Here is a 23,337-nt window from a genome sequence, read left to right on the forward strand (position 1 = left end):
AACGAGAGCTAATAACAAGGTGGGCCTGATCCATACTAGAATAGTGACCGAAATTCTTCAAATGTTAAACCCCACAGTTTTTCTGACATTGAGCCTAGAATGTAAAACACAGTTATGTGCTATTCAAAATTAGTAGACCTGTCCAGGTTTGCATCCGTTGTGCTCACTTTCAAATTCATCCTCTCAACTAAATACTGCCTGTTGAGAAATAAATCAAAAATATTGCTCTTTCCTTTGACAAACCAAAGGAAGTTCAAGAAAGTAGTTTTGTTGTGGTTGCTTTGGGGTGGTTTTCTTGTTTGCTTTGTTATTGTTTGAGGGTTTTTTCTCTCAGAAGCAAATGCAATACATTAGAGACAGCATTGGGTCTCTGTTAATTAGCGGCCTGGCCAATCACAAACTGTATGAAGTTTAATAAGGGCAAGTGCCAAATTCTGTACCTGGGACAGGGAAGAACCTGGCACAACCCTGGTTGTGTGTATAGGCTAGAGAATGAGAGGCTGGAAAGTAGTGCCACGGAAAGGGAGCTGGGGGTCCTGGTCAGTGGCAAGTTGAATGTGAGTCAGCAGAGCCCTGGCAGCCAGGGGGGCCAATCGTGTCCTGGGGGGCATCAGACAAAGCATCACCAGCGGTCAAGGGAAGGGATTGTTCCACTCTGTTCTGCACTGGGGCAGCCTCACCTTGTGCAGTTTAAGAAAGACATCAAGCTCTTTGAGAGAGTCCAAAGGAGGGCAATAAAGATGGGAAAGGGCCTTGAGGGGAAGCCTTATGAGGAGCAGCTGAGGTCACTTGGTCTATTCAGCCTGAAGAAGAGAAGACTGAGAGGAGACCTCATCATCATCTACAGCTTCCTCATGAGGGGAAATAGAGGGGCAGACGTTGATCTCTTCCCTCTGGTGACCAGTGACATGACCCAGAGGATGGCCACAAGCCGTTTCAGGAGAGGTTTATGTTTAGATATCAGGAGAAGCTTTTTTTACAAAAAGGGTGGTTGGGCACTGAACAGGCTACCCAGAGAAGAAGTCACATCACCAAGCCTGCCAGAGTACAAGAAGCATTTGGACAACACTCTCTGGCACATGGTGTGATTCTTGGGGCTGTCCTGAACAGGGCCTGGAGTTGGACTCTGATGATCTTCTAGCTCAAGATAGTCTATGATTCTATGACTATTCATAGAATTAATTCATAATTAATCATAGAAGCAGGCAGAAAAGATTGTTCCATTGGCATCGGTGCTCCAGAAGTTTTTCTTTCTTTTTCTCTTTTCCTTTCTATTTTTCTCATTTTGTTTTTCTCATTTCCACTGGAAGGGTCCGAAGTGACACATTCACTTCAAAGGGAGAAGATGGAAAGCAAAGGGTGGTGGGTTCAGTGTGTGCGCTGATGCCCTCTGGTGGGGACAGTCCAGCTGTACGAACAGTGTGTACAAGACCGGCTCCCTAAAAATGGTGATGATGATGAGGATGATTGTGTGAGGTTATAAAAAAAACCCTGATGATGAAGTCGATAAAATTAACTTTTGGGTTTTTTTGCATGTTCTGAGTATAGTTGTGATGAATGAGAGAGAGTACAAGTCAAAGAAAGCTAGAAAAAAGTATTCTGGGCAGAATAATTAAAGAAAGAGAGGAAATAAGTGATGGAAAAAGTAGCAGACTATGTGCTTCTCCTACTTCTACTGCTCACTGCTTCCACTGATGGTGCAAGATACGTTTAGGTCAGCCTAAGAGGTAGGAAATTGTACCATCATCATTTTACAGACAAAGAATGTCAGACTCAACCTCATTTCTCATCAGACTGCTTGGCTTGTTTGCATCAGCCCTGACTCACTTCCAGTGTAGCATCTCAACAGAGCATCATCAGTATTATTCTATAGGTTGAGCACTGATAATTTTGGCTGGTATTTGCAACTGATAATCAAATATAGAAATAAGGAAGATCCATCATGAACTTCCTCTCAAAAAAATTACCAGTTGTGATGAAATGCCAGACTAGCACAGGACTGAAGGGTTCCATGGAGCAATGGAGACAGCATAGGTCTTACTGCTGTTCCCTCAACTTCACACACCCCTCCCACACAACCACATCTCAGTCATCTTTCCTGACTGCCGCAGTATCAAATGCGCACTTCACCCCATCCACTCACTTTGCTCTTAGTGTCCCCTTCTTAGGCTGAGGGGAGGTGTCAAACCTACTCTTTGAAGGAAAAAATCAACAAAGTGATTATTGAAAGCCAGACTTGTATAGCTTTTCAAATATTTGTCATTCTTGTGACCTTCCAATTCTGAGGATAAACAAAACTAGGTAAGAAACCCTGAGACAGCAGTTTGCCACCAGACACTGCTTATCTGCCATCATCTTACAAAAGTTTCCCCCTTACTCTTCCTGCTTTAAAAGTGCTAGGTTTGCTCTCCAGTGGTGTCAGGAACTACAAAGTGGTTGTTTTCAAGTTCCCTAATGTCAAGACAAATACTTTCTAAGCATAGGTAGAACTGTTAATACCCCTTCCAAAGCTACTTGGAGTAGTTTCTATTAGGTGTGTGGGGAGTGGAGCTTCCCTTTTAGGATAGGAACTAAGAACAGGCCCCTGGCGTCCTCTGTCTCCAGCCCCTACCAAATCTTCCAAAGCAAAGCTAAATGCTCACAGTGAAGGTGGCCAAAATTGTTTTTGTAATCTCAGTCCTACTACTTGTAACAGAAGTTACTTTATATACTCTCACATACCCCTTCCAATTAAGATGCCTATCACACTCAATGCACTCAATGTCCAGCACCAAAGCAATGATTTAAGAACTTTTCTTCACACTTTTTCCAAAACATGTCTTGGCTGATTGCCAATTAAGTTTTCCTCCAGATTAGAATTTATTTCCCCCATGGCTTCTTCAGAATATTTGTTGATGTACTATTTGTAAGCAGAATTACACAGCCCTCCACATATTCAAAACACACTCCTGGTAATTTCATTTGCAGCTGTGAGTTTCAACACTTCTGCAAATGAGACCACAAGGACATCAGTCAGTCAGCTAGAGAATGAGGAACATTCGCTCAGTGACCACCTGTGAAAAATCTGATTTAAGGAACTCTATAGTAAAAACTAGGGCAATTTGGAAATTCTCAGACAAAACAGAGCTTTGTCAAAACCACAGTTTGTGTAGCCCAGCATGTTCTGTTTAAACTATTTCAGACTGAACAAACTGTTACAACACTTAAAATGATGTCTTGGTTGAACTCAGCTTAGACTTCCAAAAGAACTGTTGGCTACTAAACCAGGGAAACTGAAAGTGGCAATCTCCAGACTCAAAGGAGCTTGAAAAGATTCTTCCCTAGGACAAGAAGCTCTGGAAGGCCAAGTACCCTGAGCTCAGTAGGGAAGGAGAACTCACATACACCTTGTGAGACAGGACTTCCTGCAGCCATTGGAATAACTAACATTCATCAGGATTAGAGATAGGATCTGTAGATTTGCCAAAAGAATTTTAGTAGAAATGTTTTTAAGTCAAAACTGAAACAACTTCAGATTTAAAGAAAGAAAAAAAATCAACATCTGCAGAAAGTAAACATGACTTTTCAGACAGCTCTCACAGACAGAAAGGAAATACAATTCTGATTGAAACAGGACATCATAATTTCTCTTCTTGCGTGTTCAGCCTCATTTACTACTTCCTTCCAATATTTCTGAAATTTAGTCTGGGCTTCATCTTAAAACATTTTCCACAGGATGACATATCTTCTATATACTGAGTGAAGTGGGAGGAGCAGGAAAAAAAGGGTTAAAGGAAACTTGCAAGTGAGTGCATGAAGATTATTATTTGGCCACATGGTTTTATTCAATTTACACCCTTAGGTTTGAAGTTCCGCAGTACCTGATGACTACTAGCGGCTTGCTGTGCTGAAATGGAACCTGCCCTGCACAGTACATAAATGTTTGCTGATCCTGTTGAGGCACATACTGAGAAACCCATATTTCATTTGCACTCAGGAAATGAACACCCTTCCTTTCCCAGCAGGACCTTTTCTGACCCACCAGTTTCAGTCCTGTTCCTATGGTGTGACTCTTCACTCAAGTCCTGCTCATATTTTGGCTAAGACACAATTCATGTTGTATGTCATCCCCTGAGGTATGCTGGGATCAGTGCTGTTAGGTCAAAGCAAATGCAACACATAGGCAGGACACAGTGGCCAGTCTCAGGGTTCCAGTTCCAGGTTTATTGGATTTTTCTTTTTACTGTATTGCATAGAAGGGATCATAGCAAGAGGCAAGAGAAATATAAGAAATATGTATGAAGTAATATTTCCATTGCATAAACTGTTCAAAAGAAGGTAAAATTCTATGCCTAAACTTCCAAGACATATGTGGTGTACATACGTTCATACATATACATACACATCTAGATACTGTATATATACCCATCTATAGATGCCTGCAGAAATTATGAAGAAGGAAATCCAATTCCACCCACTGTGTCTAATCTCACTGTATTTCCTTCTGTCCCTGTCTTTTTTACATGGAATTGCACACATACACCTTGATGAGTAGCTGTGCTTTGAAGATTGAGCTGTTGAAGCATCTTACATGTCCTTTTTTCCACTAAAATTACTTCTAATAAGTAAATATTAATAGATTCTAGTAAGCTTTGTGTTCACAGGAAAGAAGCAAGAATGTGGCTACTATTCTGTGTTTTTGTTTCCCCAAAATCTTTGTATCAAAGAAAAATAAAAACAAACCCCAGAACCCACCTAACACCTCCATTTTGTGATGAGAAATCTACTGTTTGATGTTTCTTCCTCAAGCCTCAAATATTTTATTGATGAAATAATGAAAATCTAATATGTACTTGTATTTTAGTTTTTTTCAATTATGGATAATAACTTGATAGTCTGTGGTCCTGCTCATGCTGTTATTTATGTCAACTCCATCTTTGATTTACCTTTCGGACAACTCATAACTTTACAGTTGCTATCTGGAGTCTCTCATTGTCTAAAATAAATTAGCTTTCTGGTAATCACATGGGGGTTATATCACAAGTATGTCTGGTGTGTTTCCTGTTTTAGTTTTGCTTATTAAAGTGAACAAAAGTTCTCAGAAGCTGGTGGTGGATGGGTAGAGATTGAATTGGAAGCTTTATTAAAACTCAATATTTTTTTCTGACAAAGGCATAGGAAAAGAATACATTTGCATTAAGCATAATAATAGAAATGAAGTCCTTCAGAGGAGTCTTACTGCACCAAAAAAAGTACCATCTCCATCCAAGGATATTTTGGCCCTTCTCCGTGGTATTGTAAGTTGAAGTTCGTCCCCTTCTTCTAACTTTGCAATGCCTGGCAAAAGATTTGGAATATTTTTAGGTTAATATTTCAAATACATTATTTTCATAAGTGGTATTCAAAATGTCATTATGTATCATCTTGCAAAATTAAGCCTGGTTTGTTACACATGATGAGTGTTTTTTTATCTTTAGACACAAACTTAAGAGTTTACAGCCTATTCAAACCTTACACTTAATGTCCTCTGTGAAGCTGGACTTTATTTCCACTCTACACTCAGCATAGCACAGTTCACTTAAGCAAATGCTGCAGAAATTTATATCAGTGGTGTACCCAGATTCTTCCTGTTATATTGTTGTGACAGTCAAGGTCAGCATTGAGTATTACCAGCCCTAGACCACTCCCATTCCCATACTTCTGGCAGATGTCTCATTAGCTTTACCAATCTAGTGAAGTTACCAGACATCAGCTGATGCATTGTAACTGCGAGCACAAAAAGTCTGCTTCCTGCCAGCCACGCATCAGCTGATTATGACCAAAAGCGTCTTGCCTTCAAGCTGCAGCCACTGAGCTGAGAACATATCTAACATCTGTTGCAACAAATGCTCAACAGCATGAGAGACAGCAGTGAGAACGGTTTTTCCAGGTGAAATAGGAACAGGGGGAAATCAGGAAGCAAGAACTGTGAAGTGGCAGGATAGAACAGAGATCCTAGTTAAGAAAGGGGAGCAGTAATACAAGGAGAGAATAAGGGAATAGATGAAATTGAAGGTAGTTGTGATGCCAGAATGTATGGGTGAAGGAGCAGAAAACTGAAGAAAATGTTTGGACAGCCTCAATTGCCAGGACAAAGTATTTATTTGAAATTTGTTTTTATTTGGAAAATATTAGCATTGTGCTGCATACCATTTAATGCCATTACTTGCCAACAGTCAACTCAGTGTCACCCACTTTTTCATAAAGCATTGAAAAAAAGATCTTGGTGGAAAATAATGAAAGACAAGACCCTCAAATCCACCCTTAAAGTGAAAAGACAGATAGATAAGAGCTGACAAATGAGGTTTTATAGGCTTCAACACTAATTCCTTAAATGCTACTGTGGGAATATACATGTATATTGATCATTGAGCCTGCTGGACTTGCATTAAATATTTTAACTGGTCTTTCTTCTGGTGTTTCTAATTTGTGCAGTCATAAAGAGCACATTCCAGGAATTAACTATTTTTCATCAAGATTAAAAATGCAGTGGCTATTATAAGGAGTGGAAATACCACAGTAAGGTATGCAGAGATTGGATGGCTAAAATTTATATATGACATTTTAAAGCAGAACATAGATCCTAAATATTTTATTGGGATAACTAAATGTGGAATTTAACTCCTATGTTAAACCAAGTTCTTTAATAAGGACAGTATGTACTCATTTTATCTGCTTCAGGCATCTAACTGAAAGTCCTAAAGTATCTAACCAAATTACAGAGACAATGGAGAATAGAATTGTTCAAATCACCAAGTCAGATATATACCCTCTGATTGCTGATACTTTATATAAAACTGTATTTTTTGAAAGTATTCTGTAATTCTGCAGTTAACCAGATCCATGAATACAGTTCCTGTTCTTTACAACTGTCACAATACTTAATCACCCAACACTACAGATTCTATTCTATATATTTTATTTTCAAGCAAAGAAAAGAAAAATGTAGGTGTTTACCAGCAGTATAGCAAGAATTATTTGGATAAGACTGTGGCATATTTTGGATGCAACGGAAGAGTGTCACCAAGCTGAGATCATCACCAAACACGTGAGCCTTCTTCCTCTGTATTAGGTGTCCCATAGCAAATGTTGTATCTGTATATAAAACCTACACAAAGAAGAGGTGCAGACTTAAAACGTACTGTATGGAGGCATTAAAAAACACTTGCAAAAGTCAGATGCTGAAGTGAGTTGAGCTTTCTCACCTGGCCATATATGAAAAAATAACCTGTTTCCTTGATGACTATTTTATTTCCTTGTTCTTCCAGAGCTGTTCCACGTTTAAAGCTCAGAAGCCAAGGGACAATGCTTGAATCATCTAAAAGAAACAATAATTTTGGGTAATTAGAAAGAAAATTTATTTTCTTCTTTTTTGCCTGCCAAAAAATTAAAGAAGTTTATTTCTAGTCAAGAATTTCAGTCTCATGAGCTGGATTTCCCCACTTAAAAGATGATATTTGCAGAGCTGTCTAGATGCAGGGACCTTCCAGGTGGAGGGACCTCTTTGTTGCAATTTTTTTTTTAATTTGTTTTGTTGTTTTTTATTTTTTAAATATACTGCAAAACTCAGTTACTGTTTTGAATTTAGATAAAATTTCTTGAAACAGTTAATCCATGGAATAGTTACCTATAAATCATGGAACATTCTTACCTTTCTGTTGGATATCACTTTTGCTGTCAGCTATCAGTTGTAAGCAGGCCTGCAGCACTGCAAAGTGAAAGCATTTAGAAGTCAAAGAAACCTATATCAGTAATAGAATAGATTAAGCTTATGAAACTTCTAAAAAATAAAAGGATATGAAACAAATCACTCAGCCTCACCACTTATTTTGAAACAAAATCTATTGATTTTAACACAGATCTTACTCAAATGTGCAAAACCAGAATTCCTATCACAACACATACTAGATAACTTTCAGTGATTGTACAGCTCAGTGGGAGGCCTCAAACAGCACCCAAGTAACATTTCCTTGTTTTAATATCTGGCCCTAATATAATTAAAAGATGTAGCAGTAAGTCAAATGAGCTAGAAACCACCAGATCGACTAGCCTCATTAATTTTCTAAGCAAAAGCTCAAAAAAAGTCCCAACCCTTCCAGCTATGACAGATAAAAGATTTTCTAATGATGTTTACTGTATTATGTAAAGAAATTACTTTCCAGTTATAGTTGCTGTAAAATATTAGTCATGTATACTGTTTACATGGTACTTTCATAATAAATTCTCAGAATCTACATGTACGTACTTTGAATATATTTTCAGATACCTATACTCAATCAGCCCGTACTGAGACTGAGAGGGAAGATGGAGAGATGACTGTTGGCAAATTAAAGCACACATAACCAAGTAGCTTAGTATCTGTCAAAATGTGTTGCTCAAAACTGAAGAGACTGGTGACACTAATGAGAAATTAGGAGTTTGATCAGAGAAAAGTACTGCAGAAAGTTAAAATATAGACTTGCAAGTGAAACAAAGAACTTGTAAAAAACCTGCTAAGCATAAATGGCAGGGAACAGGATAAAAGGTAAAGAGTTGCAATTGCTTAAATTTTAATCAAAACATTTGGTTCTTGTGCTACTTTGAAGTTTGAAAAATTGAGTAGTAATATTTACTTCACTTGAAAGAGACCAAATGAATTTCCTAAGAGTGAAGAGAAGAAATATTGCCCTAATTTCCTGAATCTCTATTTTGTTCATCTCTTTTCACATAAGAAGGGTCTACGTCATGATTTGGCCACGCTTGCTATAATGGGAAATTCCATGGATAACTGGGATACTGAGTCTACCAAGTGTCCAGCAGAACAAACTTCTTGCTGCACAGCAGGTAGTGAGAGGATTTGGGTAGAAAGCAGCCTCTCTCTGTAACTAAGTCTCCTTTTTAAGAGACCCTGCTTGAAAACAGCAGAAGAGAGCTGGATGATCACCAGCACTCAGCAGTGCCAACTGGCAGCACACAAAGATTCAAGAGCACATCTGGGAATGCTTCAATGTCATAATAATCATACAACCTGCAAGCCCTCCTTCTGTTAGCAGGAATGCTATCCTCCAAGCTTCTGTCTGCTATACTGAAATGTGTCTTTGAGTTCTATGAATACTCACAATAATAATGTGCTAAAATCTACAGATTTTCAAACCAAGAATTTGAAGGCATCTCAATTAAGGAATAAAAAACCTAAGCCAACACAAAATCGAAAAAGTTATTATACTTCAGTCATTTTTCTATCAAATTTGCAAGCAAAAGAACTTTCTGGAAAAGAAGCTTTGAAATAAAATCAAAATGTGATTTTCTGGAGATGCACAACACAGCAGGAATTATTTTCACAAAGTATTGATTCACTCTTTTTTGGAACAAAATTACTTCCCAGAGAATGAAATGTACTGATTTCCTAGTATTTCAGAAAGCTAAAGGAAAATTTTAATTTCTGCTTTTAAAAGAACTCACTGGTGTGGCCACTGGATTTTCCAACTAAAAAGAGAGAGGATTTGTGATGATTCACTACTATACAGCTGGATACCACTGAGTAGTGTCCACAAGCAGAAAAAGTTATAGCTACTTTAGCAACTCTTGTTAAACCTGTTCTGCAAACTTGATGAGTTTTTTTGAAACTATCTTAATTCACAGTTTGCAAGTCCGAATTTATGTTTCTGTTGTTTCCAGCACTTCTTTGCGTGGCTGAGAACTTCTAGACAGTAATTAAAACTGACAAGATCAGTACAGTTTGAGATCATAATTTTAAAACACATGCAAACTGCTTTATTCTACAGACATCAGATCTAGACATATTCCCTAAACAAAAAATCTCTAATATATGGAGATAAGAATAAAGCTCTACAGAATATAATAATCTTGTTTTTCATGTAGCAAAATGGATGCAACAGTGTCATTTGTGACAAGGAAACAGAAACTAGCACAGTGGTCATTTTACCTAAAGCTACAAAGGACAAATAATATCTAAAATGTACTTGAGGGATTGCTTCAACAATATGCTTCAAAAATATGTTCAGAAGCCAAGATTGACACATAACTATTTTCAGTATGTACAAGTACTTTGTTTTGACTTCAGTGGAACTACATACATGATGAGAATGAAGTAATTAATTAAAGCTAATTCAGAGTAAGCAACACTACTATTAAGGAGAAAATATGGATACACAGAGTATAATTTCTGGGTAAACTCATGGAGATTTTCAGTAAAAAGTAATAAATTTTTAAGAAATGCTAGCAATTCTATTCCAAGAAAGACCCTAGTCTTACCTTAAGGGCAATATGAAGAATATATGTATTACAAAATACATATATTGAATACTTTGAATATGTATACATACATTGTGTGTGTATATATGTGTGTGTGTGTGTGTGTGTGTGTGTGTATATACATTTGAATAGTTACTGTTGGTACTGAGCAGAATAAAACAAAAGCTCTGCCTAAATATCTTTCAGACCAGTGTATAACAAACCTGAGCACCACCTTTGCAGTTTAAAGGAATTTTGAATAATTAATAAAGCAAGCAGATTACAGGATTTGTAAAATACATATTGAAAGTGTGTAAAAATATCTACACTGAGTGTCCCCATGAAGACTAACTGTAATCAAAGTGTATCTAGGGTGATAAAGTGTGCCCATTCCCTTGTGACTTTATATAATAGCTTTGCTTCAATGAATGTTCTTTTTTTTTTCCTGATTTTAATTGCTCTGCAGGCTGTGGGTCGGCAGAAGTACATTTCAGAGTTTGTCTGATTCCATGAACAGAATAACCAATTCTGAAGAAGTTAGGGGGTCCAGAGGCCTTTATAAACAACAGTGAGCACATGAAAAGATGTGTTCTCCATTGGTTGAGCAATGTAGTCACAATTTAAAAAAAACCAAAACACCAGCTTTTGCAGCAGAACAGCAACACAGCTTTCTGCATATCTGCATGATTGAAAACCTTATATTGGTAAAATCAAATTTGCCTTTACATGCAAATTTTCATATTAATTAACTTGCATAATCATTTTAATATTTTACAATCTTCAGGTAATGATCCACCAAAAAAAATCAAGTTTACTATTTGTGAGCTCATGCATAAAATTTAAAGTTTTGATATCTGGGGTCTGAGACATCTGTTTCAATTTTTGCTGAAATAAAATCTAGGAAAACCCCTGCCCTTGGAAAAAAAAACCAAACACAAACCCAAAAAAACCAACAAAAACCAGACCTACTTATTTAGATTCCCTATTTGGTATAGATCTGTCGCCTGTAGACTTCTTGAAACATACTTAAACACTAGATAATTTAATATATAAATGATAAACATGTTCTTGAACCATTTACAGTTCTTCTCTTAATTTCCTTATTTCCCATCACAAGAGATCTTATTTTAGTTTGTGCTTGTGCATTTTTATAAACTGATATTCATGAACTCTATCCTAGCAGCAATCAAGACTATTGGGTAATTTTTTGCTTTTTAACTGACAAGTCTTTATATGGCATTAATCGCGGATTTAATCAGTCCCTACATTAAAATGGCTTGATCATGGCTGTGGGTAGGACTCAGATCTAACAAATATCTTCGAAGCATTGGTAGCATTATTTTCATCTTAACAGAATTGCCAATAACATTTCACAATCAGAAAACCAAGGAAATAATTTACTAGGAATTAGGAATACTTGATGTAGACTTCTATTATACAGTATAAGGCAGAATATTGTTTTTAAAAAATTAAAGTCTGTCTTGTGTATTTTTGATTGCACAGTATTCTGCATAATACACAGCAATTATTCATTCACTCATTCATTCAGTGAAATTTTTGATGTAAAATTGCAGGCATTGCATCAAGTAATTTTATTTCCTTTTGCATAGGAGGGTCTACTTCCTTTTGAATTAGACTGTTGTCAGCAGAAACAAATAAGAATAACATAAATTTTCAAGAAGTAGGCCTTTCTTTTCCTTTTTTTTTCAAGAGAACTTTTATATTTCCTCTCTTCAATAAAAAAAGAAGTACCGTGAATATTTGGTAAGGGAAATTTATATGTGGCATTTTTAGGCTAGTAAGAAAAGGTTATACCTCAATTCAAAGATCACTAGAGTCAGGCATCACTTGTAAAAGTTTTTGCCATCCTTCTGTCACAGATATCTAAAGCATCAACATACAGAGTCAAAACACCTCTAACCCACAAATGTACCAATTTTCCAGTGCAGCAATAATATCAAGAACAAGAGCAAAGTTCTCACACCTTATAAACCATACTTGCAATCAATAGTTATTTCTCATGGACACAACTGGTATTGGAGAAAAATCTGGGAATTGGTACTAAATAAAAAGAGCCCAGTCACACTCCAGATCAACCTGCCTCACTATGGAATTACATAGAATTGCTCCTCAGTTCCTTACCCACATGCAATCAGACTGTTTGAGATGGCCAACCTCAATACATCAAAGTAAATGCAGTCTATGGGGGTTCCAATTTGATCACCTGTATCTGAGTTTACAGGAGACCTGATTCACACCTCCCTAGACAGCAAGAATCAGAATGGCACAATAATGATCAGAATGAGGCACTAAGGGAGCATATAAATGAAACTTGACATTTGTACAGTGAGGTGGCTTAGGCAATGGAATTTATGTCTTGTTCTTGGGCTCAAGTGTACATGCAGCTTAGAGAGAAACACACAGGCAAGGCAATCAATAATTGTGAATAGGGTATAAAATTCAGGTATGGTTTTTGTTGTGCAATGATTTTCCTCTACAAGCAGAATTTACAAAGAGAAAGATGAAAAAGAAAAATTAGTTCTGTTCTTATGTGTCCTGATATGACACTTGCCAGAACTGGTTAAAAGATTGATCTGTCTGCATATTAATAATATGAACCTTTCAAAATCACCCATTAACTCCTACTCATTGTATCAAGAACTCTGGTTCTGACTGCTAACTGTGCAGCTTTATTTGGAATTGATGCTTGAAACTCTTCTCAACCTACTTGAGCTGGAAATTTTCTCAAGACACAAAATGTATAACTACTGATGACTAATAGTTTAATGCATAAGCACAGACAAATGCGCATCCCATAGAAACATGAAAGGACAACATTGTGTTAGATTCATTTTCATTCAAATGGCATTTTAATAAAAATGCTTATTTGTGATGACTTATTCACACATTAAAAAGTAGAAAAAAATTAAACGGAAATTCTATATGTTCAAGAAAGACTGTGCTGGGCCTAAAAAAAAATAATGGGGCATCCATTCCTGGAATTTAATAATTAAAGTATAAAAAGAAAACAGAATTGATCCACAACTTTTTTAAATAAACAAAAAAATAGTTTCTGTATTTTACTTTTGCTCTCCCTTGAAGCAGAAGAGAAGCAACTGTATATCAGTGATATTTTCAAATATTATCCTTCTAAGGAATTGATCTGTGTAAAAATGAAATGATGGGGCAACAATTAATTATGAGACCACATCTACTTTGAGACCTTGTTGAAGCAAACAGAAATGGGAGAAGAACAGGCACCTCACTCAATACCCTAATTTACTTGCCACTATAACAGAACTGAGTGCAGCACATCTGCAGGACAGTTTGGAGGCTGCTGGGACTCTGGTACTCGGGACATGGATGCAAAAGATCAAAATGCAGGGCCAGTAATTCTGTGTACAGGACCAACTAATAGTCTGGATTCAGCACCATGAACAACACCACGTTCTCTTATTTAACTCGCTCTGCTAAGACAAAATTTAACATTGACCAATACGTTCATGGTTATCAGTGAAATCTGATCTGAGAAAATGTAACATCTTACTGAACTTTGATAAGCTAAATTTGTTGTAGTTAGAGCAAGCAGAAAGATAGCCCTGACAGATGACCTTTGATATAAATGCAAGATTTGCAATTTACTTTTTTTCTTTTTGATATACAAACAGATAAGGTTTGTTAGAAAGCAGTTTTGTAGTAGGTCAACTTATGTAGCTTTCCCTTTATGACCAGTTCATATTCTGTGCTTTCGGTCATCCACCCTAAAAAATTTCAAAGCTAGATGTATCTAAAAACTCACCAGTTTACAAAAATAAGTAGCTTAATAATAATTTCATGTTAATAGAGATAAATAGATATAATTAAAGGTAGCTACATAATGAGAAGAATCTTAAGTCTACCTAGAAGCACAGCTGGGGAGCCCCAAACCCTCCTCACCCATATAGATGCTTAAATAGAAGAAATAAGAGTAAAGGTGAAAGCTATTGTGAAGGAAACTGGATCACTTACGGAGTACTAATGCTATAGCATTCATTAAAAACAAGATATCTTTTTTTTAAATGATAATTGTAATTTAGATCACTAGTTTTTATTTTGGAGTTGCTAGGGTAGGAAGAGCAGGGAAACTGTGGTTCCCATGAAAGGAAGCGGTTTACAAGAAACACAATTTAAGCAATCATGTCCTCAGTCCAGTTTGCGAAATATGTCTTAGTCAAGGCCCTGAACTAAAGGTCACAAATGAAATAGAATAAATACCATAAAAATCTGTGGGTTTTGGGCGATGTCCTAAATGAACGTTCTCTTTTGAGAATACTGAAAGTAGAGTGATTATACGCTAGAACTTAAACTTCATTCAGCTTACTGAAGCTCAAGTAAAATACATTTCACATTAGCTGGCCACTGAGAAACACATTTAAAGCAGTTTATTTTAGTCTTTGCTTACAAATTACTCCATTTCAACTTCATCTCTTAAAAACTTAAGATATCAGCTTTCATCAGTAAAAATGATATAAAAGTGTACAAAAGAGGAGAGAACAGATTTAGCAACTCAACTATATTTTCAGTTATTGCAATTGGAGTAGGTGTGCAAACTGTTATAATAAAATTCTGCATTTAATTCTATAAGGCATCTTTGGAAAAAGAAAAAAGAAATATAGGCATTTTATACCCAAAGGAAACAAATATATCCAATTACTATGTCAACATAATAATACACATCAGAGGTATTTAATGGAGCACAGTCTTCAGTGTTCTCTGCAGAACCTTTTAAAAAATTTGAGAGAAAAAATTCTTCCTGGGGAGGCATTCTTTTATCAGTTTTTAAAATTATATTAATAAGTTCTTTTAATGTCGAAATTATGCTAAACTTCTGAATTCCTTGTAGTCTGCCTCTTTTGTCAGGTACAAGCCAGTCTTTCTTTTTGAGAGCTCCTACTTCCCTAAATTTCCCATTACTTCTCTCTTTTAGGATTATCGTTTCCTAGAAAAGTGAATTAGCATTTTTAATAATAGATTTCCCTCCCTACTATTGGTCTGAGAGAATTGAACAACTGAAATCCAGATAGCATGAATACTGGTACCTTAAACAGTATATCCCAACTCAATGCAGGGGGGTTGGACTAAACGGCCCTTAAAGGTCCTTTCAACAAAACATTCTGTGATTCCATATGGTAACCATTAAGAAAATATGCCTATAGTCAACATCATTCATTCAGCAATAATTTTGAAAGCCAGAAAGGTCTCTGGGAGCACAGATCAACTTAGAGGAGAAGATAGGAATCAAGCAGTGCTGCTTTTCTCAAGACAGTATCCAACCCCAGCATCCCAACCCACTCCACCACATGCTATTTACCTTTTTCTTCTGTGTGGACAACAGATCGTCTGCCCCTGTTTCTACTCCCATTCCAGATTTCCTTTTGGAAGCTCTCAGGAAGCCTGTTCTCCTAATAAAGAGAAGCAACAGCCAGTGAAAGCAGCCCCATATTTGTTCTTCCCCTGCAAGCTGAAAAGCACCCTCCCAAGCTTACCTGCCTGGCGCCAGCTGCAGACACTTGCAGAAAGGAAGAAACAGGGGTACCTGCTTTATATTCATCAGGGGACACGGGTGGCTGGTCTAGTGGAGACCTTGCCTGAATCCTGTAGATCAGCTCGCTGCGCAGAGCTTCTAGTTCTGTTTTCAGTATGATAACATGGTAAAGAGACACTGCTGCAAGGCAAGAGGACAGGAGCATTGCAAGCCAGAGGAATGTGACAGAAAAAAGTCCCGTGGTGCCTGAAACAGCACCAGGGGGGGCAGAAGGAGAGGAGGCGGTATCCTTCTGTTGGATGACGTGCACACAGTCCACGGATTTCATCGCTGCTCTTTCCTTACTAAAGCCAGAGGGAGAGTTCAGCTGTCCCCTTCCGAGGTGCAATCCATGTTACCAGTTGCTCTCTGAAACTAAGGGCATCCAGAATAAGTGAACAAAACGCCCAGATCATTTCCTGTCATATGAAGCTGTTGATAGCACCATTAAACTTAATGTAGAGAGTGAACATCTAAGATTCAGTCTTCACTTTGCTTTCATATCTCTGTGCGGCATTTTGGAACTGAATACTTTCTCCTGAGCTGCTTGTTCAATTTACCTTCCTCGTTTCACTTTCAGCTATTTATTTATTTATGTGGCAGCTTGCTAGAACCATTTCCCATAATCTTTAAATTTAGGCACAGCCAGTACCACTGGTAATTTAGAGCCTTATCTAGAAATGCAGAAACCATGTGAAGTTTCCTGGCAGCATATAATCCAGTGCTACTTAAAAGACATACACGTATGACAGACTTGTGCCTCTGTGTGCATGAAGGCATATAGATGTACTGTGCATACACATTATATCCTATATATTAACATATATATATATATTCATATCTAAAGTGCCAATATGCCTACAGAGAAGAAAAAGCATTCAAAAAAATTTTTTGTGGTGTCCTAAACACAATAGTGAAAAATATTCCCAGGTATGAGTCATAAATTACTGGTCTCTCAACTGTATGAAGTTGCAGATTCTGCAGTTCAGTTCATCAAATTAACTTGAAAAGGGGTGACATTTTATTAAATTTATTTAATAAATACAGTTTCTCTACAGAATTCCAGGACTTGGATTAATGCAAAAGAGGACATAGAGATGCAGGCAGAGGACAGGTGGCAGGGGGAAGTAGAAGAGGTGAAAACTAGAAGATGGAAAAGAATAAGAGATGGGAAACAAAAATGGAGGAAAAGAGTAGAGAGGTACAGAAAAAAATACTTAGAGAATTTAAAAACTAAGCACAAACTTAAACTTTAAACATACATGCTAACATTTTCCATGTGAATCCTGAGTGTCTGGTTTAAGTTCATCTTTTTAAGATTTTACAAGTCCTTTCATCTTAAAACCCTGCATTAGGAATTCCTTTCTCTTTTGCAGCAGCAAGGCTACCTAAATATCCCAAACACATTTGCATGCTTTTTGTATTTTCAAAATTCAAATTTTACCCCTTTGTGAAAAGTTCCAGTGGTCCGAGACAGAAAAAAAAAGATCAAACAGCATCATAATTAGGACTAAAATCAACAGGTCAATCCCCCTTACCATGTAAGTAAACTTTATCTTTGCAAAAGAGAGAACTTTTACAGGTCAGTCCAAACACCGTGTAGTGAATCCCAATGACAACACCTACCAGAGTAGCTCAGATAAGTTGATTCTGTTAGGAAGGAGAAGGAAGAAGGAACAACAATAGAGTAACAACTTCTGTAGCCTCTCTCACTTCTGCTTCTTAAGGCTGTGAGAAATTTAGGGTAATTATAAGCTTTATAATCCTCCGTTGTGATGCAAGGCACTCTTCCTTATTTTGCTACCTCTAGCAACCACACTTATCGTGCACAGATGAGTAAATCTGTTCCTAAATGCAGAGGAAAAAATATACAATGTATCTTAGTATGCCCTAGAAGCCATATATATCCTACGAGAAATTATACAGAAATCACTGTGGGGTGAAATAAACAGAATACCATATCATTCTGTAGCTATTTTCAAGGCTAAGTTAAGGTGTAAATGGGGCTGCATTTTGAAGGGAATTTAAGATGAACTAACATAGGGGTTTTTTAACAGAACAAGCAATTATTAGAACTAAGCAGACATCGCTTGAAGTATCCACAGATATCAGAACATTACCACCGTAGCCCTGACAGTTCAAAAAATGAAAAAAAAAAGGCAGTTGGAAAAGAAGTGCTATTTTAGAAAATGAAACCAAGTGAGAGAATGAAAGTAATAACTAGGTATCCAGGAATACTGAGAAACAACTGGCCAGTGAGGTCTCTGCGGGCTTTACTGTATCAGAAAATAACAGATATATAAATAGAAGTACTCTAGTCACTTCTAGAGAAAGTAGGCTGTTCTCAGCCTCCACACCTTCTTTAAATGGGATCATTATTTGGGCTGACAAAATAATTGAGGTGACACAGAGGACTTCTGTAAGACATCTGGCTTTGTCTTGCTTATCATTCTAATCAGTGAGAGTTTCAAAGGGCACATGAGGAAAATGAGAACAGCCCACACATGGCAAATTGTTAAATTCAGTAGATATTTGTAGTTGAGCATCAAAGGAATCTTGTATTGTCCTGTAAATTCACAAGCAGTTATATCATTTGAAAGAAAACTTTGGACAACTTCTGTGATGACAAAATAAGAATGACTTACAAAAACCCCAAGCAAATAAAAAACCAATCCCCAAACCAAAAAAAAACCCCATGGTAGTTACAGAGCCTAGAAAAATTGGTGCTAAATGCTTGCCTTACTATGTTTTGTTGTAACATATTCTCCTTTTGATTCCTCTTGTTGGCAGAGCTGCAAAGCAATCCTTAGCCTGCTTAAAGTGAAGTCAGTGAGATTTTCACATGTGCCATTTCTTCTGTGTTTTAAACTAAGGTATGTCTAAAGAGGACTAAGGAGTGCTCAATTTAGCCTCCTACAGGAGACATGGGAGGGTGTTGCTTTCAGCTAAACACAAGCTCTCAGTGGAATATTCTTGTTGAAACAAAAGTGTACTATTTGAATATATATTCTGGGGCAAAATGATAAGCACAAATGAGAGGCAGCATCATGCTTTTATTTTGACAAAACTATTTGCATTTAGCTAAGACTGACAAAACTGAACAGTGAAAACTGTTTACAACAAAAATCCAAAACAAAAGAGGCCTAAAGAACTCACCACAGAAATGGCGTTGAATTTGTGGTTAGCAGTCTGCTTCTACTGGCCAGCTTCCCTGAAAATCTTTTTGCAGGAATTTGTACCATGTTAACAATTTTTGACTCAAGACACACATGCATGCAGAAAAAGCCTAGGGCCTACCTCAAGATCAGTTCGAAGCAGCATTTCCCAAATTATTTTTAGAAAAGAAAATGTCACTGCATTAAACTGCAGAAACCTAGTCCTGCTCATCTAATTCCAGAAGCAAATAAGAATCATAGAATCATAGAATCATAGAATCGATTGGGTTGGAAAAGACCTCCAAGATCATCGAGTCCAACCCTTGGTCCAACTCTAGCTCATTTACTAGATCATGGCACCCAGCGCCACGTCCAATCTGCATTTAAAGATCTCTAGGGATGGTGAATCCACCACCTCTCCGGGCAGCCCATTCCAATGCCTGATTACTCTCTCTGTAAAAAATTTTTTTCTGATATCCAACTTAAATTTCCCCTGGCAGAGCTTAAGCCCATGCCCCCTTGTTCTATTGCTGAGTGCCTGGGAGAAGAGACCAGCCCCCACCTGGCTATAACTTCCCTTCAGGTAGTTATAGACAGTGATGAGGTCACCTCTGAGCCTCCTCTTCTCCAGGCTAAACAACCCCAGCTCCCTCAGCCTCTCCCCATAGGACTTGTGCTCCAGTCCCTTCACCAGCCTTGTTGCTCTTCTCTGGACCCGCTCCAGCATCTCAATATCCTTTCTGAACTGAGGGGCCCAGAACTGAACACAGTACTCAAGGTGTGGCCTCACCAATGCAGAGTACAGGGGAAGGATCACTTCCCTGGTCCTGCTGGTCACGCTATTTTTGATACAGGACAGGATCCCATTGGCCTTCTTGGCCACCTGGGCACACTGTTGACTCATGTTGAGCTTCCTGTCAATTAGTACTCCAAGGTCCTTTTCTGCCTGGCTGCTCTCCAGCCACTCTGTGCCCAGCCTGTAGCGCTGCAGGGGGTTGTTGTGGCCAAAGTGCAGGACCCGGCACTTGGCCTTGTTGAACTTCATCCCATTGGAATCAGCCCATCTCTCAAGTCTATCCAGATCCCTCTGCAGAGCCCTCCTGCCTTCCAGCAGGTCGACACTCCCTCCCAACTTGGTGTCATCAGCAAATTTGCTGATGATGGACTCAATCCCCTCATCTAAATCATCAATAAAGATGTTAAACAGGACTGGACCCAATACAGACCCCTGGGGAACACCACTGGTGACCGGCCGCCAGCTGGATGCAGCTCCGTTCACCAGCACTCTCTGGGCCCGACCCTCCAGCCAGCTCTTAATCCAGGAGAGGCTACACTTGTCTAAGCCATGGGCTACCAGCTTTTTCAGGAGTATATTATGGGAGACAGTATCAAAGGCCTTGCTGAAGTCCAGATAGACCACATCCACAGCCTTCCCCTCATCCACCAGGTGGGTCACCTGATCGTAGAAAGAGATCAGGTTGGTCAGACAGGACCTGCCCCTCCTAAACCCATGCTGGCTGGGTCTAATCCCTTGTCCACCCTGAAGGTGCTGTGTGATTGCACTCAGGATGAACTGCTCCATAACCCTGCCAGGCACAGAGGTCAGGCTGACAGGCCTGTAGTTGCCAGGGTCCTGCTTGCAGCCCTTTTTGTGGATTGGGGTGACATTCGCCAACCTCCAATCATCTGGGACCTCCCCAGAGAGCCAGGACTGTTGGAAGATGATGGAGAGCGGTTTGGCAAGCTCTTCTGCCAGCTCCTTCATCACCCTGGGATGGATCCCATCTGGTCCCATAGACTTGTTAGGATCCAGCTGGCTCAGTAAGTCGGTCACTATTTCCTCCTGGAATACAGGAGGGGTATTCAGCTCCCTCTCCCTGTCTACCAGCTCCAGAGGCCAGTTGTCTTGAGGGCCACCTGTCTTACTGGTGAAAACTGAGGCAAAGTAGGTGTTAAGTACCTCAGCCTTCTCCTCATCTTCCTTAACTATATTTCCCTCCAAGTCCAACAGAGAATGGAGGTTTTCCTTGCCCCTCTTTTTGTTATTAATGTATTTATAAAAGGACTTTTTGTTATCCCTAACTGAAATAGCCAAATTTACTTCAAATTCCACTTTTCTTTCCCTAATTTTTTTCCTGCATGACCTAGCTCTATCTGTAAATTCTTCATAAGTAGCCAGCCCTTTTTTCCATAGTCTGTAAACTTTCTTTTTATCCCTGATTTCTTGCAGAATCTCCCTATTTAACCAAGCTCTTACAATAAAGGCACTCTGAAAATATGGTCCTATTTTGCACACGCAGTATAAATTCCATGCACTTACAGTGGATACAACCATAGTAACTCCTTAACCCAAAGGATGAGCTATGCTGAACACTGAGGCTGACTGACTAAGAGACCTCATTAATTTTAGCCAAGAAAAACTATTAAGAAATGTCTTGGCTAGTGTAAGAATTCTACTTAACCAAGACTTTCACTTTAGGGAAAAAGAGCAAACTTTTAGTTAAAACTCAAAATAATAAATAAATAAATATACAAAAAAGAACACCCAACACGTTACCACTGAAAACTATTACATGTGAGAATATTTCACTACAATCCAGGGAAATTAAGGCTGGTTAAACCTTCCAAAATGTTACGGCAGAAACAAACCCTGTAATTTTATGCAAGCAATTAAATTTTTTCTCTTCTGTTATGCAGAGTATCAGATTAAATGATCAAGATGGGTCCTGCTAACCTTCAAATTTATGAAAGATCAGCACTATATCCGTGGGGAACCAAGGCAGAGATAGTCACCAATCACAAAAGAAATCTGTGGTTGAACCAGAAACTGAATTCTTGATTTCCTGAAATTCACTCCAGTACTTTGATCACAAAAGCATCTTCTTTGTGGCAGAGGAAAATCCCATAATGAATTTTAACGTACAAAAGAGAATCAGATGATATGAATATGAAGGCTTGAGTAAAAATCCAATTTACTGAACAAACATGAAAGTTTACTTACAAACAAATGTTCTTATTTTAAAAAGGAGGTTGTGCAGATGCTGCAACCCAAAGATCCAGGAAAATGTCAAAGGCCACACTAAAAGTATGTGTCCAGTGGCAAGGGTCTGGCCTCACATACTTCTAAAATAGCCACAAAATGGTCCCTGTGATTATTACAAGAAAGAGACCACGACAGCTTGCCTTGCTACACAAGTCAGTGCAGAACAGATAGAGGAGCAAAGAATAAGCAAAGGTTCCATCTGAAACACATTTAACTTCAAGTCCTTTCTGAAGATGGACGAAATAGGAGAACTGTTTTGGAGGAGATCAGAATAAATCCTGTATTACAGTTTTCTGCTGTTACAGAGATCAGTATTAAGAATATTCATAGACATATCCCACTGAAACAGTACACATTCCCTTCAAGGACATTTAATTAGTTCTTTCATTCTTTCATTAACTGCAATTTACACAGTAGCAAATCAAGGCAAGTTCTGCCTTACATATGGATCCAGAAAGCACTCCATTTCTGGATGTTCCATTCATGATGCTGTGTATCTCACATCCTATTATTTTAACTTCTAGGAAGCTGTTGAATACCTTGCAAAAAAGGATGTTTTATATAAACAGTTAAAGCCTTATTTGATATGTAATCTTGTTAATAAAAAAATACTATGGGATTTTTCTGAAGCAAAAAGGGTATTATTTTTGCCTCACAATTTCAAAATTGCTTAAGATAACACAATTGTCTCTGCACATTTTAGATATGCCATCCTTGATTTATTCTTTGCAAGATTTTATTTCTCTAGACATCTAGACAATTTGGGTCCAAATCTAGCATGCATACTACACAAAGTAAACCTACAGCTGACTTGCAGCCATTGCCACTTTTTACATGGTTATTACAGTGCTTTCAAAGAGAATTGGAAATGACACAGGGAGGAAAAGCAATTATTATAGGTGTCTTTGAGAGCATGCAGAAGAACCAACAAGAAATAGAAAATAATTTTTAAAGCATATAGAATATAAAAGGAAAACACATGATTTATATACTGCAGCAGCTTAATCACAGCCTATTCCCATTCCCCCCCCTCCCCGCCTTTCCCCCCATCCCGCCCCTGTGATGTTATAGCAATTTAGCAATTCCTTCTTACTGCCCAGGGGAAAAGGAGTTCTGTCATGCAGCTGTAGCTCACTTCTCTTACAGTCTCACTGGCTTTGCTATCCAGCAACGTGGAGTCCTGCATTTCTCCACCTCTTTGACACTTATGCAACTTAAAAGACTTTGCACAGATGGGCTATAATTGCATTTGTATGGTAATGAAATAAACACAAGCCCTTCATGTGGGAGTGGCCACTCTGCTGCTGCTACAGTCTGAAGACCTT

The 23,337-nt window shown here is 38.1% G+C and overlaps 1 protein-coding gene across 6 annotated transcripts; it reads right to left on the reverse strand.

Moving 5' to 3' along the window:
* Positions 1-4,189: 4,189 nt before the first annotated feature.
* TNFSF13B (TNF superfamily member 13b) lies at positions 4,190-23,136 on the reverse strand. Of its 6 annotated transcripts, none has more exons than XM_071570274.1 (7): positions 23,106-23,136; positions 15,777-16,957; positions 15,602-15,692; positions 7,670-7,726; positions 7,224-7,336; positions 6,976-7,126; positions 4,190-5,316 (listed from the first exon to the last, which is right to left on the reverse strand). In XM_071570274.1, exons 2-7 carry the CDS (start codon positions 16,101-16,103, stop codon positions 5,204-5,206), a joined length of 852 nt encoding a protein of 283 aa, XP_071426375.1. In that variant the 5' UTR covers positions 16,104-16,957; positions 23,106-23,136; the 3' UTR covers positions 4,190-5,203. The 6 variants fall into 6 exon arrangements, with proteins under 6 accessions (XP_071426375.1, XP_071426403.1, XP_071426413.1 ...); XM_071570302.1 differs by having other exon boundaries at positions 15,777-16,189; positions 23,106-23,122; XM_071570312.1 differs by lacking the exon at positions 23,106-23,136 and adding an exon at positions 17,441-17,543.
* Between the last annotated feature and the right edge of the window lie 201 nt (positions 23,137-23,337).

The sequence above is a fragment of the Pithys albifrons genome, chromosome 1, assembly GCF_047495875.1.
Source record: "Pithys albifrons albifrons isolate INPA30051 chromosome 1, PitAlb_v1, whole genome shotgun sequence".
Taxonomy (NCBI): Eukaryota; Metazoa; Chordata; class Aves; order Passeriformes; family Thamnophilidae; genus Pithys; species Pithys albifrons.